We start from the raw sequence: 17,368 nt of genomic DNA on the forward strand, positions 1-17,368 counted from the left end.
TCTTAGTTTGTTGAACAAACAAGTTAATCCACCTTTACACTTCCAAATAGAGCACTTACAAAGACAAAAGACGCGAGGAAACCTACACATCCCGTGAACAGAGAGAAAATGGTTGACAGAATGAGCAAATACCCTACAGCTTCGACCAGGACCAATACATTGGAGATGTTAAATGCCACGATAAGATAATAGAGCGAAAACCCGAAAGCATACACTCCTGACGAAGCAGGAGCAATAAAACTCATCCACCACCAATGATAATTCTCTGCACACAGCAATGAATATGTTAACACGATTGAGATCTCACTTGTTGTGATGATCAGAATCAATATCACAATACTCACAAAGCCAAAGAGATAGTATCCATAGCCCATCCATATTGAAGACAAGAAGAAGTATAACTCCACAAAAACAACACCAAAGGGAACTAAACCTCCGACCAAAATCAGAGGTAATTTGTGCACATACCACGGTTGAGGAGGGATTTCCCGTGGTATCGCAGATGTAGCTACAGGAGGTTCAAACGGTTCTCGTTTTATCCCACGATATGCTCCCACAATCACCAACGGAAGTGAAACTCCCATCCAAGTGAGAACGAGTTTTAGAATGGAAAGTACTGGAACAGCAGTAGTACTATGATAATAAGCAGCTAACGTGTTCTGAATGCTGTAGATGAAGAAGAGAATACCTAAAGATAACATGAGGAATGATCATGATTACCTGGAACCAAAGTAGCTGCTAACAGAATAGTTCGCTTGATATGTTTCCCTCCAAACGAATGATAGAACCATAGAGTGAAATATCCATTAGTATAAGACAGAACAATAAAAAGGAAGAGGAGTATGTTGATCACGATACCTCGACGTTCTGGTGAGAATGAACCAATCAGACTCAATACTACGGTTACCACAACCATCCCAAGAATTTGAAGACCTGATCCCTACAATGAAGAATCATGGAAATATCTACAAACAACACGGAAAGTAACATCAATGAATGTTCAGGAGGACGGAACACATCAGCATGAACCATCTTCCAACCACTGTCTTCTGTGTCCAATTCTTCATTCTCGTCTGTTGGGAGCTAAATTATGAGGAATTCTGGAATTCCAATACTCGATTGTATCGAGCGAAATCTTGGTAGAGAGTACGAAGAACAATGAATGCCACCATTCCCTATAACTCAACGAATCAAAGTAAAGAGACAGTAAGGAAGAGAACAACGAGAAGAGAATTGATGATGCTGTACCAATGAATCTTACGAGTCTCTTTTGCAAATTCACTGTTACTGTAATGGTCAAAACGACTGGCCCATGATGATTCAGACTTTACCCACTTGATCGAATAGGTGAAAATGACATGAACTCCCTATCTATTAGGAATGCTAAATAGGGTCACTTTCTCACCCTTACGAAGAGCTTCACCTTGAATAACCATGGAAGGAACATGATCTTTGTTACACATTTTTTGGACCGAATCACTATCTGTGTAGTATACACTAAATGAATGAGAAACAGTCATATGAACAAACCTCCGAGGTTTAATCTCGAATCCAACAATCACGAAACCATTTTTAGATTCCTTCTCATTATACATCACTGTGAAATCAAGATGATTATTTAGGGCGTAGCCAATTGGTTTATCACTTCCTTGCTTCACGAGAACGCCTCCAATAGGGAAGCCATGCTCATAGTACGTCGTATCATCCGAAACATGCACAGTCATCACTCCAGGAAGATTGTCGATCAGAATTTCAGCCAGATACTCGTCGGTGATGAAATTGATAAACTTGTTGAGTTCTTCATCTGAATAATCCTTCTCACCAACAATACCGCCTAGAAATTAGCGAAAAGAGTCAATATAAACATGAAACATCCGTCAACACGTTGACATCATAAACGGAGTTTTCAATATGATTTGCTGTCAGTAACTCACCAATAGATGAAGCCTTATGAACGGTGATGTCAGGCTATCCAGTGAATCTACAAGGACAAGAAGATACTTTCGGAAATGGAAGATAATAGTATTCGTATGGGATATGCGTCTTGGAGGAAGAAAGACCATTCACTTTCATATTCACTTGGTCACCCTCCTTGTACACTTGCTTTGAACTCGCAAACAAAACACCATTCGCGAGACCGAAAAGAAGGAATACAATACACAGTTTCTCGATCATAGGCTTTGTTCTTTTAGCGAACTATACGAAAGAGAAAGGAAAGAGATACATAGGGCCCAATTATCTATTTGAAAAGGGTATCAATTTGGGCCTATTTCAATAATCGGGAGGCAATTCAGTCACTTGCTTCTTTCTTTGAATGGGAAGGTATTTATGTAGTACAAAGGAAGAATCCAAGTATTGGCTGAATTGGAGTTTCTCCGGAATTACAACTTGTATTGTCATTCATGTCCTCTTTATATATTCGAATGTACTGATTGCTGTAGTTCAACTGATTTAGTATAATATAGGGATTTCTGATTCATCGGATATTTGAACGAGTTTGGATTCGGGTTCTACTTCTCATCGTTTTTGAACTTTTGGCTATTTTATCACAATGGTCTCATATCATTTGTTGTCTATTTTGTTCGTTGTGAGTAATAGGTATGACAAGTGATCCTGGTTGTGTTCCAAGTGATGCAATTCCTTTGGCAACAGCTACAGAGGATGAAAAGTTGAGTATGTGTACGAAATGTAATTGCTTCAAGCCCCCACGAGCTCACCACTGTAGTGAATGTGGTCGATGTATTGTCAAGATGGATCATCACTGTCCGTAGGATCCATCCTTGGTTTTTGAAGTAGATGGGTCAACAATTGTGTAGGAATCGCTACTATGAAGTTCTTTATTCTCTTTCTGATATATACCTTCCTTTATTGTACTCTTGCTGTAATTCTAATTCTTTCTTTTTACGTTCATCGCATGATGGTGATTGAGGAGAGTAATTTTCTGATGATGTCTGGAGCTGTATTTGTGCTATTTGGATTCTTTTTCATGATGTTTACATCGGTGATGTTTGTGGACATCATAGGTGTTGTTCGATCAGGAGTTACGGGTATTATCGTATTCTCTCAATGAGTGATAGGAATTGATGCATTGAAAGGAATTAAGGTTTCGAGTTCATCCCATCAGGGCTTGCAAGAAGTGTTTGGAGGAAAGGGTGTGTTTGAATGGAATTGGTTAATTCCCGTGAGTCCAAAATGGAATGATCCTGAGGAAATCCTTCAGTATCGTCATAAAGGAGTGGAAGTGGTAGTGAAGGATGAATGGACTGTATGTGATTGATATGTTTGTTAGTATTCATTGTATTTAGATTCAATATTCTCAAATAACCCATCCATGATCTCTTAACAAACAGGATATCGAATACGATAACTTTGATCGACCTGAATCTCATGCCCTTTTTGATGAAGTGTTAATTGTAAATGAATATCCAAATCACGAGGATTCTCTTTCACTTTTGAACAAGAAATTGTCCCTGAAAGCACATCATCACAACACATCCAAAGCTTATCACGAAGATAAAACACAGTTTGCTTCCAATGCGTTTCTCGATCACTTGGACCCGTTGAAAAACTCACTTCCTTTCCAGGGAAGAAGATCTTAAAATACCCAACCAAAGCATGCAAATACTCCGAATATTGAGCCTTCAGTGTAATTGGTGTAATGAAGTTGAGATCCTCCTTCTTCACTGTATTGATATCAAGATCCTAAGAATCACGGGAATTTCGTATTCTTACAAAAATACAGCATTCATCTGTGATTTGTTGAGTATCCGGCACTACGTCTACCAATGGTTCAAACAAAGCAATCTCTTTGATCGTATTCATCTTGAATCCGTAAACATTATCCCAAACTTAAAATGACTCAATTACATCAATCATCACAATCAATTGTACGGTGACGATAATCTTCATCTTCGATTCCAACCATCATCAGCTTTGCTCGATCTGGGAATATCAGTCCTCCCTTCTTCTAGGAATGATTCTCATCACTCATGTCTACCAACCACTTATCACGAGCAAAGATCACAGTATCTAACATGGACTCATAAAACAGAAAATAGCCCATCCATTCAGAAATCAGAATGTCCACTTCAGGCACAGGTAGTTCGACTTCTTCCACTTTTCCTTGAATAATGGTAATTACATTCTTAAAAGGAGTCTCATTCATCATTTCGTACCTCTAAATGATTCTCTTTCACAATCTCAACAGCTTGTTTGCTGATGGCGCTACATTCAATACCGTAAACGTGCCTATACATTATTTCATACTCTTGTAACTACTTGGCTCCTGCTTGTGCAGCAAACATACACATGATTCCAGTTCCTGCACCCACTTCCAACACGATCTTATCCTTGAACAGATCACGATTGTTCATAATTGCATTACGATAAGAAAGCGTTCTGACTTGATCCTTCAACATCTCCTATTCTTTATTCCAATTGCAGAAATGAAACCTCATGAATACCAAAATGAGCATAAGAATCGAAATAATAATCCTTACTACGTCATTATCAAACTCCTTCCCAGTGACCTACCAGGTCAAATCCTTTGTATCGGCAGCCTGTCGAGGATCTATTGATCATAATGAGATTTATAAAATCGCCTACCCATGGTTATTAAATGAGAACTTGAATACGATAAATAGAGAAGTTTTCTGTCATTCCAGAAAATCTCGCCATTCATCTTTTTCAATTCATACAACGCTATGGACACGAGTAATCCCATGGAAATGTGCAAGGGCATTATCGCAGAGTTTCTGCAGATGCCAGAATCCGGTACATCGGTTTTATGGGATGACGGTAATATCTAGAACCATTTCTAGAGCCAGTGCCTTGGAAAGAATGGGGTTTGGACGACTATCCGAGAATCATTAAGCAACCAATGGATTTAGGAACTGTGAATGTGAGAGATGGTTTGATTGTTGTGATGGAGATAGAAGAAGATGACAGCAGGAGAGTATAAGGATATATTTGAGTTTGCTTATGATATGCGTTTGATTTGGCGTAACTGTTGCACATACAACCAAGAAGGAGCTGAGATTTATGCAGTTGGAAAGAAGCTTTCTGATGTTTTCGAAGAGAAATTCAGTAGTGTCCAGTCATTAAGTTTGGTTTTGTTTATTTCGTAATATGTAGTTCCCGCCGACATGCAGTACTAACAAGATATTGGATGTGAACTGTAGAGAACCAAGTGTTGCCACGAAGAGGGAGTTTGTGGATGATTTGTTCCGTCTTACCCCTCAAGACCTTGCAAAGGTTATTGAGACTCTGAATGACCGTTGTGAATCATGTCTTGATAAAGTGAATTTGGATTTCCATTGTAATGATTAGACAAATCCAGAATTGGTGGACATTATTGTAGATGCCATTGATAATGCAACATTTAACTACACCTTCGGTTATGTGAAGGATCTACTAAAGAAGGATAGTCCAAGTGCTATGGAAGTTGAAAACTATCCTGTTTGTTCTCAAACATCTTACTGAGATGAAAGTTTACTACTTAACAACATTGACAACTTCTTGATCTGTTCTTTTCCTGCCAGTAACTCACTATCTCTCATTGTAACCTTAATCTTAGACTCTTATTCATTTCTTACATCACTCTTCAAAATCTCGATCTGACGATCTTGTGATTCAAACAATTCATTCAACTGAGTAACTGTTTCTCTCATCTTCTTATTGCCTTTTCTCTCTTCCTCTAGCTGATGTGTTAGTGATGACATTTGATCTCTGACTCGTTTCAATTCTTCTTCATAAGTCTTCTGCTGCTGTCGAATGATTTCTCGATCTTTCTCTTCCATCTCACGGATCGATGCATTCAATCGTTCTGTCATTGTCTTCTCCAATTCTGTTTCCTTCTTTTTGGCACTTGTCACACTTGACTGTTGACTAGTAAGCCTCTGTTGCATTACTCGAAGCTGTTCTTTCAATGATGTTACAGTCGTTTGTAGCTGCTCATGGACCTCCTCTCCAGTCACTTGAGCCGATTCTAATTCTGCTTCTCGTTCCAACACCTGACACTTCAGATCCTGGTTCTCTTCCTGAACCTTCTGCAAAGCATCCTGGACCTTTGCTAACTCCTCTCGATGCAATCGTGTCTGATCCTCCAAGAACCTCTCACTCACTGAGACCTGCTGTTCCACTGCCACCTTCCTCGCTCTCAACACTGCTAATTCTTGCTCATACTGACCTACTGAAGACTCCCATGATGCTCGAATCTCACGTATCTCCTCTTCTTTCTCAGCGAGAGTCTTCTCCTTCAGACTTAACTTCTCCTCTAATTCCTTCGCATTTGCTTCACTCGCTGTGAGTGCTTGCTGTACCACTTCATTACTTGTGTGCTGAACATTCACCAACTCATTCTGTAGACGCACCACTTCCTCCTCAAGCTCTTGGCGACGCTGCATTACTTGCTCCATATTCTCCTTTGCTCCTCGCAACGCACGACGCAAATTCTCATTTGTTTGTTCTAATTCCTCCACTTGTTCGTCTACTCCTTCTGATTCCAGTGTAGCCACTTTTTGCCTTAATTCTTCAAGTTCACTCTGGGCAGTTGCTGCCTCTGCTTCTAGTTGTCTGATGTGTGATTCTTGTGCTTCTGACAGTTTCTGTGTCGAATCAGCAAACTGTTGAGATCCTTGCTTTGCAGAGCGAGTTAAGAGGAGACTTTCCATCAAAGAGTGTAGAGAAGAAGCAGATTCTGCAGTGGGAAAGAGAATAGAGACAGATTGATCAATTGCTGTCTTGGCTGTATCTACTGCATCATCAGGAGCCGAAAGTAGTTCTGAGAGACTGGTAAACGTTGTAAGAAGCGTACTGCGAATAGACTGTAATTCTGAGTCCTGTTGACGAGATCTGGTAACTACGGACTCATAGTCCTTTGTTTGTTGCTCTAATTCCTCTTTAGTCTTCAGTAATGTTTCATTCAATTGCATATACTCATCCTGACGACGACTCAACGTATATTCGATATTATTCTTCTCGTACTCCATCTCCTTTAATTTAGATTCCATTTCGCTAACCTTTGGGTCTACTTGTTGACTTCCTCCATTCTCCACTTTGATTCCACTTGCGTTCTAGGTCTATTAAGTACTATTCCCAAACCCCACAATGCCAATCCACCATTGCTTCAAAGAATCTAGACTCAGTTCGGGTTGTGGATTCTCCTCTAGATGATCATCTTTCCAGAGTTTATTTCTACCTGAAAATGGATTTGAGACAAATTCCAAGAAGTCAAGTAGAAGTTGGTGCGATTTCTCACACTCCTTCTTTATCTCTATCAGTTATTGTATTAATCTCATTTTCGTACCGTTCATTTGCGTTTCCTGTGCCTGACATTTCTTCTTTAACAATTTCAGTGCATCCTTGTACTGAGCAATCTGATTTGTATGTTGGCTCATTCACAACTCAATTTCTGGATGGATGAAACCAATTATATAATAAAGAGAGAAATCAATGATACTACAGTCGGTTTGCTATAAAAGAAACAGGAAATAAAACGAGCAAACAATCCCTGTAATGATTTGAGATTCCAGAAGAATCCAAACAGATGCAACCCTTCTACAACTCACTTCTTCTCTTCTCCCCTACTTTGTCATCAGCACACCTCACATCTGGAAAGAGGAACTGAAGCATCTGCCGAACTTCCGACTCAAAGGTTCCAGGATAAATGACAACACTTTGGAGTGTCTCCGAAAAGGAAGATAATCGACCACAAATATCCACAATATTCACTTTTAATACTGGTAAGGAGAGACTACCAGCATTGATACCTACTTAACATGACAACTCCATTTCCTACTCAATTCAGTTTTAGTGTCATTTAATTTAACAGAAACACTGAGAACAGAAGATTCGTTCCCAAAACGTGACTGGAACTTACGAAGCACATTCACCGCTTGATTATATTGAGAAACTATAGCTTCAGATTCGTTGTTTTGATTCTTCCAATGATCACTAGTCTCAATATTCTAGAAGTCAAAGCTTCTTGACACACAAACAGTAATGATTTCGGAATAGGCAAGTGGTAGAAATAGAACCTTCTTTTCGAAAGCGTCATCAATAAGAGAGACTGCATCATCAATATAACCCAGTTTAGTCTTCGCTTTGATTAATTCTGTGATCACCCGAGCGTAATTGACATCGTCCAAATGCTGGATTGTATCTAGTTCATTTAAAAAATCAACAAGATTGATGAGTTCTGCATAGTGACCTCCATTGTAACAACCAGTCACCAATTCTGCCGTTACTGAAGGATTGCGTTGAATATAGTCTGGAGGAAGCTTCGCATAGTCATCAAGTGCTTGATTTATGTCACTCAGTGTGGCAATGAATCGAATATACAAACCTATGTGTTAGTACCCCTTACTATTGTTACCATGAGAATAGGGTGTGAGAGAACGAATAGCTTCGACATTAGGAAGCACAATTTGAAACAACTCTTCATCATGTTCGAGCATACAATACCGAGCAATGGCTTCTGTGACTCGATAGTTGGCCACTAACTTAGGCTATTCCATATCAATGGAAATGAAAATGCTTACATCCACAGAATACACTTTCTTGTATACATTGCGCAGGACATCTAACTTGTGTTTCTTATTAAGATTGACAAGGAGTTTCTCCATGTCCTAATCGATCACTTCTATCCACTTCATTTACGGCTTTCTTTCCATTCTTTGAGCTTTTGGAGAGAATTGTGTCTATAAGCGTGGACAACTAGAAATAAGATCTGTTGGAACCAATCTGACTTCTTCATACGAAAAGGATTCTCCTTGACGTTCGACTACTAGTAGAAGATCATTGACCTTTGCCTTTTTCAAGTACTCGTCTTCGAGGATGAACTTGGGCTTTCCATCAATGCTGCTACAGAATAAGACTCAAATCCAAAGACAACGAATCACTCAGAGGGTTGATACTAGAAAATGTTCGAAAAAAGGAAGCAGGGTGGAATGTTGTTCTATCCACAACATTGGGCAAATTCAACCCCATGGATATCATCTTTGGAAGATGGTGAATGCACCTGCCGATTCTCGGCCAATTCATCACACGGGTGAACATTCTTCTGTTGTTGAAATTGCTATTTCTTTGAATACGTAATTCAATACAATGGGTAATATCCTAATGGATCTCGAAACTACTATTCATCAATGCTCTGGTAGTTTCCTTCCTGTGGTGAGATTGCGTTGTGAGGCTACAACCTTTTAACATAAAATAGGCGTTCGCGCTCAAATGGCTGGACATAATCGTTCATTTTTATGGGGTTTATCCAAGCGCAAGTGACAGTAGAGGCGAGTTTGTGTGTCTTTCGATGTGAACTTATTTACATTTCTGTGGATATCACAGATGGTCTCTTGCGTTTCATTCTTCGAAAACCGGAAACAAAAAGTCTTCTTGTCATTCATTATAACAGAATTTCCTATTTGCATCTCTCCAATGTAGTACTATCCTTGTAAGGGTTCAAGGTGTCAATTATTTCTAGTTTTCTAATTCTAAAATTCCATGTTAAGAATGATACCGAAGTTAAATTGACATTTCAATTTCCTGTGAACAAGGGTAAAGCATTAGCTGACCAATTACATTATTTCTTTCGTTTAATCAATCCCGTTACATCCTGTATAGTTCACTGATTTGGTTTTCTGTAGACTTTGTTCTTCACAATTCACTCGAAAGTCTTTCTGCGTTTTGAATCTGATTTATTTTTACTTTTAGATTGAAACGACAGCAACTCTTCAATGGTCTGAAATGGAAACGAATCAAGCATTTGTGGGAAAGTGATAAAGGACCTCCACCAACCAACTTCACTAAGTTTATCCAGTCTCAAATCGACCTATCCCAAGATGCGGTTCCCTCGGGGGTTCTATCAAGTATTGGTAATCACATCGTTGAATGCTAGAATCTTGCCTCATCCAACGTTCTTTTCCAACTCAACAACAAGCTATCAATTTTATAGAACATTATCGAACATATGATCATGATATCAAAGTCTATTCTCAATAGAAGCTTCATATGTAGTTATTCTCTTATGAACGTATTTCTGACAAACGTCGCCAATTCTTAGCTCTCTCTGAAGAAGAGTTTCGTTGGGAATATGAGAACAGTCCTTACGAACACAATCCTTTGCGTCATTGTTACGAAATAATACGTGAGAACTGTCCTTGTAAGCTTTATATGGATGTAGAGGTAATCATTCTTTTGTATTTCCATCTAGTATGTTTATGAATTGAATTCTGGAAAGGAGGGAATTACACTCCTTCGATTACTGTTGCGATTCATTTCTTATTGTTTATTTTATATCTATGGAATTCAGGTGTCACCTGAAGACTATTCCTGTATCTTTAGTGACAATAAAGACAAGTTTAGTTGTCATGTTGTATTGAACAAAAATCGGATCCTTTTTCGGAATAACATCCATTTAGGCCGTTTTATGCAGTGGGCTGTAGCTTCTCTTCAGCAGACTCCTTCAAGTGAATTCTCGGCATTATTTGTCAAAACTGAATCCAAAGAATGCTTTATAGCAGATATGGCTGTGTAAGAGAACTGATGTGTATGAAATGTAGATACACAAAGAATCGAGCTATGCGATTACTGAAGTCTTCCAAACATAGTCACGATAATAGCAAAACTCCATTCAATACAGCTTTCTCATTTGACGAATGGCAATTATTCCTCCCATTTACATTGGTGACGGGTCGGAGTCTATAAACTGATTTATTTGAAGAGTACTCTTTCTATAAATCTCGTTTCCGTCTACTGTATTTTAAGGGAACTGTAATTCCAATTCGTTCTCCTCAACCTGTAAAAAGAACCTCTCATTCCAGTCAATTTCCTCTTCCTTCTTTGGCACAATTCATATTGTCTAGTTGGGAGATCATTAGTCATGCATCAGGAGGTTTTGTTCGAAGTTGGTGTTGTTATGAAAGTAAGTCTGGAGGAAAGAAACTACGATTGGATATTGGTGGTAATCGATGGTGTTTGAATAAGAATCGACAACACAAAAGCAATCATATTTATTTCATTGTGGATTTGGGACGAGGAGGGTTCTTTCAGAAGTGTCACGACTCCGATTGTTGTAACTTCCTAAGTCAGTGGTTCCCTCTTCCTCCTTGGGTTGTGGAAGAAGCCATTGGAGTATTTGGTAGTTATGTTTGTTTGTTGGAGGAAGGACGATACAACGGCGACAACCACACTTCAGAGAAGAATCACTTCCATTCAACAAACAATGTACTGTAACATAATTTCATTAATCACGGTGGGGAACCCAAGCCTGAACATCTGGCTCAATCTTCCTAGCACTTTCCATGTAAAGAGGATGCTGAGGTTGAATCCAGTACTGATCCTGCTTCTGAGGATCCTTGAATCCCCATCTCTTATACGAACGCCATCTCATCTCTATTTGTTGAACTCGCAACCAATTGAGTACGGGTAAGGTTTTCCTCATGAGGAGCAATGACTCCACCAACGTTCGTCTTGTAGGGATTCGAAGAGTTGTGTAGGGTTGTCTTATCTAGGATCTCCTCGCATCTCTTCTGCAACAGAACATTTTGCTATTTCTCATATCCATTCCTCGTAGGTACCTCCGAAGGAACTTCATCGTACAAGCTAGCAAGCCAGCCAAGCCACTGAGGAGCAACTTGGTTGTAATCGAATCTCCAATTCCATCCAGCATACTCCACCCATCGGTGTCGCCCTAAAACCATAAAAGAAGATTCAGAAAGGCTCACCGAACTGGTAGTTCAATCCTTCGTAGTACATGTTTCCATGCTCATCTTGGCCTTTCAGTGTACCAAGTTTGATCTCTCCCATGGCACTGAGCTGTTTAAGAACACCTCGGAGGCCTCTCTCTTTGAGTCCCATCCAAATAGACTAAACATCATCCTAATCAGGATCAAAGCATACAGTGAAGACTCCATATCCAAACTTGGTTGCTCTGGTTTGAATACTCATTCTGAATCAGGATTTCTGCCAACAGTTGAATTGGGCCAAGTGGGACGAATTGGGTTAGCCCCATTGTCGACAAGAATCCGTCCTGATTTATGGTATATTTTGTTCGCTTTGACCGATTTCTTTTCGGCATCAAATAATGACAGAACAAGTAACTCACATCCAGTTTGACACATCTGTTGTATAGAATGGATGTAAAGGGACTGATTGAATAGGGCTCTTTCGTTGTTGAACTGTACTACATGCATGCTCCAAAAACGTGTGAAAACTTCATTGGCTTAGTCAAGAAGGGGTTTTATGATGGTATTGCTTTTCACCGGATTATTGCTGTAAGAATTCGTGATTTCGTTTTATACTTAGAATTTCATGATTCAGGGAGGAGATCCAACAGGAACTGGTCGGTATTCCGAATCAATCTGGGGGTAGGGAGTTTGAGTTTGATTCTTTTGTAGTCATCCTTTTGAAGATGAAATTACTCGGAAACTACGTTTTACAGGAGCAGGAATTGTGGCTATGGTTTGTTGTTCTTCTCTGTTAAGATGCATAGGCCAATTCGGGTCCCAATACAAATGGATGTCAGTTTTTCGTGACTCTGGCTCCTACGCCGTGGTTAGATGGAAAGTATACCATTTTCGGGCGTATTAGTGAGGGTATGGGTACTGTGAATCATCTGGGACATGTACCAACAGATACCCAGGATCGTCCCTTGTCTCCTGTCAAAATAATTCGAGCTCGTTGTTTATCGTATCTTTGTTGTATCAACTCTTTCATTGCAATATGATTAATCGTTTGGAAGAAACAAATTCAACCATTTATAATAACACAAAGATCTAAACCATACATCGTTACTGTTGCTCGCAGGTAACACCTCCCTGACGACCACGGTCATACTGATCATCGTCTTCGTCATAGGCCTATTCATCAATATTTCTATTCATTCCTACGTTACTATTATACTCAGGCTCTCTCACAGAATGACCATAAGATTCCTCTTCTCCTATCTGTACCGATACCTTCTCCGCATCCTTTACAGGAGTCGGCTGCGTTGGCCACTCCAATATCTTCTTCAACTCGTTCACTGTCGATATAGGCAGACTCAGTGGGAAGTTCACAATGATCTTTATAAACAAGGATCCATGTTCAATCACACTGCCACGAAGAGGCATTCCCTCGTTATGAATGACCAAGAAAGAATCGGGCTCCGTTACAGCACCTGCCGGCCTTGTAACTTCCAACACACGACCATCCAGATGCCGGATGTATCGCGTGAAACCACACATAGCTTCGGCCACACTCACAGTCATCGTCATCATCAGATCAGGACCCTCACGCTCAAACACAGGGTGTCGTGCCTGATGAATCACATAAATGATATCACCGGCTTCCATGCCAGGAGCTTCATCAGCAGCTGATGGTAACACCACCTTGTCTCCATCCTTCATACCACGTTCCACACACACCTCGATCGTCTTGGTCTCAGGGACAACCTTACTACCATGACACTCTTTGCACTGCTTGGTAGGATCAATCACTACTCCCTTTCCATTGCAAGTAGAACAAGGTGACTGCATTTGCTGGATCATGTTACCACGACGCAACATCCGCACACGGACACCTCGACCACCACAGTCAGAACAAGACTTTTCACAGCCATCCGAACCACCACGTCCCTTACATGCAGGACAAATCACCTTATGAGTGACACGGAACTTGCTGTTCTTTCCTTTGTAAAGATCTTCTAACTTGACTTGATAGTTACGAGTGATATTCTCCGTGCGACGAGGACCTCTCGATCGACCACCACCACCACCAAAGAACTGACTAAAGATGTCTTGTGCATCCATGTCGTTTCCGCTCATATTCTGCTTGATTCCATCCATACCATACTCATCATACACTTTACGTTTTTCCGGATCGGAAAGGATCTCATAAGCAGCAGAAATCTCCTTAAACTACAAATTAACCAATCTACAAGCACCAACCTTTTCAGCATCACCACCACGATCAGGATGATTCTTGATAGCCAGTTTACGGTAAGCCTTTTTCAGTTCGTCAGGGCCACAATCCTTCGAAACACCGAGAACCTCATATAAGTGAGTATTCTCTACAGGTCCTTTAGGAGCACCTCCTCCCATGCCTCCCATCCCCGGAAAGCCATCAAAACCAAAAAAGTTCATTAACCTCCTTCAAATAGAAAAAACTGAAAACCTGTGACCAACCACTTATTCTAGAAGCTTCTAGGAAATAACCCTGGCCAGAATACCCAAATTCCCGTTTGCACCGGACATTTTCTTGATCTATTACAGCTTCTCTAGATTCTATAGAAGGTCCTTTTCTGTTGGATTCGATTGTTCAGCCCCTTTTGTTGTCGATTGAATTATTTCTACTAGAAGACATTCGTTAACTCTCGAATAAGGTAGAATGAGGACGCAGAGATGCCAGAAATATTGTTTTCTGCTCTCTCTACTTCTCTTTTCTGCATTGTTTTCTCTTTGTATACATCTTTTGGAGGATACTCTTCTGTTCTCATCAGCTATTGTTTCAGTCAGCAGGCCTCATCCTCAAAACAGTATTTCTGTGAGTAAACAGCTGAAACAGTCAGATAACGATCAACAAGACTCCGGAATCTCCAATCACAAGCTTGTACAGCATCTGAGTCAACAGAGTTCTGGTGAAGTGGAGCCATTTCGAAACGAATGGGGTGAATTTGATCGAATTCTTTACATTCAACGGAATTATCATCGGTTCAATACTCCTGAAATGGAACGGAAACGGAACGAAGTGATTCGACTGTTGAATTCGAACTCAAATCAACTAGAAAGGAATGTTGTCTTTCAAGAGATGAAGGAAACTGGATTAGGCAATAGTCTGTTGGCTGTTGCATCCTCCTACATTGTCTCCCGTCTTCTAAATGCTTCGTTTCAAGGTTTTGTTTAGATTTGTGGTTGAAGCGTAGTGAATTGGTCCATGTATCACAATGCCTTTGAAGCTCCCCTTGTAAACTTTAACACAAACATTACTTGTTTCCATCGAATTGTGGTTTAATTCATAGATGGAACTGCTGATTCTTCATATTCAAAATGGAAAATCCGTTGGTCTGGATGTAATCCATCCATCCAGGCTCTTGAAACAATATCTATCAACCAATTAGTACCCGCACCAAACCTGGTTATTACTGCCTACTATGACTATTCCAAGCATCTACTTAAATCTCGCCAATATGATTCTGCCTTGATTTCTGCTGGTCTTGCAGATGTTCCTTCATGGGAAGTTTCGAAGCAGACCTATTATGCCGAATTCGCTTTAATGTCATCTGTCCGATTGTTCTTTCAACCCAAACTGTTTCTTCGTTCCTACATTGATTCCTTTTTGACAAGGTGGAAGTCTTTCCATCTGATTGGTCTACAAATCCGAATGGGTTCAGGAGGAGCTGACTTCCGAGATTCCCATCGATTTTTGCATTTTTCGGCAGTTTCGACGTTTGTTTCTCTTGCTGAAGAATACCGCAAGGCACATGGTTATTCGGAGAATCAAGTAAAATGGTTCCTCAGTACGGATTCCAGCAAGGTCGAAAAGAATCTTATGGACTCGTTTCCTGATCGTGTAATTGTAATGGAGTCGTTTCGTCGTGGTCACAGTAGTCAAGAGAAATCGAACCGAAATGGGTTCTACCGAGCGGTGTTGGATGTGACAGTGTTGAGTCAATGTGAGTTTATTGTTCTGACAAATCACAGTAGTTTTGGCATGATTGCCCGAATGTTGGCAACGAAGTCATCATTTGCTATTGTACCCGCCATAGGTTATTCCAATGTTTGTTTTAAGAGTACCTCTGTCTACGCTCCTGTCATCAAACATCAAATAGACTAACAAAACTAGGAACCACACCAGCATATAACCGACTTAACTCAGCATAGTTGAAGGGTTGAAGGGCAAAGTTACTCTTCTGTATCTGCTCATTATACACAGTTGTTATTTGTTTTCCTTCTGGATAGATGACAGATCGAATCTGACTTAGCAAACGAAATACAGACGGATCACACGAAGGAAGATACTCAATCTATCCATGAAAGAATCTATAAAGACAAACATCCATAACAAGGCACTTCTGATCACGATTATTGATAAAAATCGTTCCATATCGCACAAACATGTCCTGCAATCGATATTCCTCACCCTAGAATCGAAAAACATCAACTACATTACAACAACAGCCATTGAATAGGAGCTAGTAAAAATACCCAAAGATGGATGATAAAGAGACAGTATTGCACTATTTACAATGATTGAATTGAGATGACTTGATATAAGCACATTGTCTGGAATATGGGATGCTTTTACGATAGTTGTAATCTAATCAGTAATACATACTCAAAATTCTACGTCTGATGGAGAATCCTTTTCAGATCGCAATTGAGTGGCTTTTCCTTTAAGTTTGTATTGGTTAATAGCTAGATCCCACTTTGAGGAAAATGATCCACCAATATTCTAGACTCAATTCCACATTACAGCAATACCACAATTCTCTGTTGAATCCTCTGAATTACTTCAGAAAAGGAATCTTTAGGTCTGTCAATAATACAAATGTGAGCTCCTGTAACAGTGCTGGCCATTTTTATCTGAGAATGAGTCGTTTTCACTGCGATCTACACTACACAATCACTCTTCATGAGTAATAGTTTGGACATTTGTTCAACATGGATCATTGGAAGAAGAATAACTTCATATTCATGAAATAGTTTAAGAAATATGAAAACAAGTGCTAGGATTATCGTTGTTGTACTAAATGGAGCTACAATTTGGTCTTGAGTTGAAAAATCTAGAATCCCATAGACTATTCAAAGAATAGATTTCACGTTTCCAGGAAGTGATTCGTATGATTCGATAGATTATGAATGTGAAAGGCCCAATAAAACATGTACGTCTAGGGATAAATTTACAGATGGCATTTGATTATTATGGGTTAAATGTAAGAAATAGGGTAATTACGTTCTACAATTCGATAGATAGTTATTCCTTATGCTTATTGTTATTGCATTGCTACTTTTTTGTAATTACCACACTAGAGCATGATCCTTAGGTGGAATTGTCTGTGATGTCACTTGTGATTCCTCTCACGTTTATGCGAAGATAACGAAACAGACGTATCAACAGGCAAATGAAGAATCATTTAAAATCTATAATGGTGATACTTTGCTTTATTCATCTCCATTACTTCAAGACAACCAATATCTAGAATTTGAGGTGTGTCTGGAGACGTCTATCAGTAATCAGTACTCATTACAGATGTTAGACATACGAGATGATGCTTGGGCTGATGGTGCTTGGATTGAAATAGAAGGAATGAATGGAAACATTGTGTACAAGGGAATGATGACTGAAAGGAGTGTTCAAACAGAACAGTTCTCTCTGTATTCTCCTATCAACAAGA

The 17,368-nt window shown here is 39.7% G+C and overlaps 12 protein-coding genes across 12 annotated transcripts; 5 read left to right on the top strand and 7 right to left on the bottom strand.

Moving 5' to 3' along the window:
- Positions 1-23: 23 nt before the first annotated feature.
- Positions 24-2,175, bottom strand: JH06_1426 (hypothetical protein; the record flags this gene model as incomplete). The annotated part of the gene is made up of 9 exons (XM_014672794.1): positions 24-688; positions 721-940; positions 970-1,083; positions 1,116-1,175; positions 1,206-1,367; positions 1,398-1,497; positions 1,531-1,834; positions 1,866-1,968; positions 2,002-2,175. The coding sequence occupies 9 exons, from the start codon at positions 2,173-2,175 to the stop codon at positions 24-26; spliced, it is 1,902 nt and encodes a 633-aa protein (XP_014528280.1).
- Positions 2,176-2,551: 376 nt separating this feature from the next.
- JH06_1427 (palmitoyl transferase) lies at positions 2,552-3,277 on the top strand (the record flags this gene model as incomplete). Its single annotated transcript, XM_014672795.1, has 4 exons — positions 2,552-2,598; positions 2,630-2,767; positions 2,797-3,047; positions 3,078-3,277. The coding sequence occupies 4 exons, from the start codon at positions 2,552-2,554 to the stop codon at positions 3,275-3,277; spliced, it is 636 nt and encodes a 211-aa protein (XP_014528281.1).
- Positions 3,278-3,339: 62 nt separating this feature from the next.
- Positions 3,340-4,581, bottom strand: JH06_1428 (protein arginine n-methyltransferase; the record flags this gene model as incomplete). The annotated part of the gene is made up of 8 exons (XM_014672796.1): positions 3,340-3,702; positions 3,733-3,848; positions 3,880-3,967; positions 3,998-4,144; positions 4,176-4,248; positions 4,279-4,421; positions 4,453-4,494; positions 4,534-4,581. The coding sequence occupies 8 exons, from the start codon at positions 4,579-4,581 to the stop codon at positions 3,340-3,342; spliced, it is 1,020 nt and encodes a 339-aa protein (XP_014528282.1).
- A 146-nt stretch (positions 4,582-4,727) lies between these two features.
- Positions 4,728-5,481, top strand: JH06_1429 (hypothetical protein; the record flags this gene model as incomplete). The annotated part of the gene is given in 5 exon segments (XM_014672797.1): positions 4,728-4,797; positions 4,809-4,900; positions 4,935-5,108; positions 5,134-5,298; positions 5,329-5,481. 5 exon segments carry the CDS (start codon positions 4,728-4,730, stop codon positions 5,479-5,481), a joined length of 654 nt encoding a protein of 217 aa, XP_014528283.1.
- Positions 5,482-5,579: 98 nt separating this feature from the next.
- Positions 5,580-7,122, bottom strand: JH06_1430 (hypothetical protein; the record flags this gene model as incomplete). The annotated part of the gene is made up of 2 exons (XM_014672798.1): positions 5,580-7,073; positions 7,102-7,122. 2 exons carry the CDS (start codon positions 7,120-7,122, stop codon positions 5,580-5,582), a joined length of 1,515 nt encoding a protein of 504 aa, XP_014528284.1.
- A 2,132-nt stretch (positions 7,123-9,254) lies between these two features.
- Positions 9,255-11,229, top strand: JH06_1431 (hypothetical protein; the record flags this gene model as incomplete). The annotated part of the gene is made up of 9 exons (XM_014672799.1): positions 9,255-9,448; positions 9,479-9,612; positions 9,642-9,678; positions 9,709-9,863; positions 9,893-9,981; positions 10,012-10,179; positions 10,208-10,527; positions 10,557-10,687; positions 10,718-11,229. The coding sequence occupies 9 exons, from the start codon at positions 9,255-9,257 to the stop codon at positions 11,227-11,229; spliced, it is 1,740 nt and encodes a 579-aa protein (XP_014528285.1).
- Positions 11,230-11,239: 10 nt separating this feature from the next.
- Positions 11,240-11,943, bottom strand: JH06_1432 (NADH dehydrogenase; the record flags this gene model as incomplete). The annotated part of the gene is made up of 5 exons (XM_014672800.1): positions 11,240-11,388; positions 11,420-11,543; positions 11,574-11,686; positions 11,721-11,862; positions 11,896-11,943. The coding sequence occupies 5 exons, from the start codon at positions 11,941-11,943 to the stop codon at positions 11,240-11,242; spliced, it is 576 nt and encodes a 191-aa protein (XP_014528286.1).
- A 136-nt stretch (positions 11,944-12,079) lies between these two features.
- On the top strand, positions 12,080-12,721 carry JH06_1433 (peptidyl prolyl cis-trans isomerase; the record flags this gene model as incomplete). The annotated part of the gene is made up of 5 exons (XM_014672801.1): positions 12,080-12,121; positions 12,156-12,269; positions 12,301-12,362; positions 12,393-12,456; positions 12,488-12,721. 5 exons carry the CDS (start codon positions 12,080-12,082, stop codon positions 12,719-12,721), a joined length of 516 nt encoding a protein of 171 aa, XP_014528287.1.
- A 64-nt stretch (positions 12,722-12,785) lies between these two features.
- JH06_1434 (heat shock protein HSP) lies at positions 12,786-13,328 on the bottom strand (the record flags this gene model as incomplete). Its single annotated transcript, XM_014672802.1, has 2 exons — positions 12,786-12,854; positions 12,885-13,328. The coding sequence occupies 2 exons, from the start codon at positions 13,326-13,328 to the stop codon at positions 12,786-12,788; spliced, it is 513 nt and encodes a 170-aa protein (XP_014528288.1).
- A 256-nt stretch (positions 13,329-13,584) lies between these two features.
- On the bottom strand, positions 13,585-14,084 carry JH06_1435 (hypothetical protein; the record flags this gene model as incomplete). The annotated part of the gene is given in 3 exon segments (XM_014672803.1): positions 13,585-13,610; positions 13,625-13,892; positions 13,923-14,084. The coding sequence occupies 3 exon segments, from the start codon at positions 14,082-14,084 to the stop codon at positions 13,585-13,587; spliced, it is 456 nt and encodes a 151-aa protein (XP_014528289.1).
- A 616-nt stretch (positions 14,085-14,700) lies between these two features.
- Positions 14,701-15,761, top strand: JH06_1436 (hypothetical protein; the record flags this gene model as incomplete). Its single annotated transcript, XM_014672804.1, has 4 exons — positions 14,701-14,866; positions 14,897-14,962; positions 14,993-15,710; positions 15,740-15,761. The coding sequence occupies 4 exons, from the start codon at positions 14,701-14,703 to the stop codon at positions 15,759-15,761; spliced, it is 972 nt and encodes a 323-aa protein (XP_014528290.1).
- A 26-nt stretch (positions 15,762-15,787) lies between these two features.
- Positions 15,788-16,550, bottom strand: JH06_1437 (hypothetical protein; the record flags this gene model as incomplete). The annotated part of the gene is made up of 5 exons (XM_014672805.1): positions 15,788-15,997; positions 16,028-16,114; positions 16,144-16,290; positions 16,321-16,425; positions 16,455-16,550. 5 exons carry the CDS (start codon positions 16,548-16,550, stop codon positions 15,788-15,790), a joined length of 645 nt encoding a protein of 214 aa, XP_014528291.1.
- Between the last annotated feature and the right edge of the window lie 818 nt (positions 16,551-17,368).

This window comes from Blastocystis sp. subtype 4 (assembly GCF_000743755.1).
Source record: "Blastocystis sp. subtype 4 strain WR1 chromosome Unknown seqid_0074, whole genome shotgun sequence".
Taxonomy (NCBI): Eukaryota; class Bigyra; order Opalinata; family Blastocystidae; genus Blastocystis; species Blastocystis sp. subtype 4.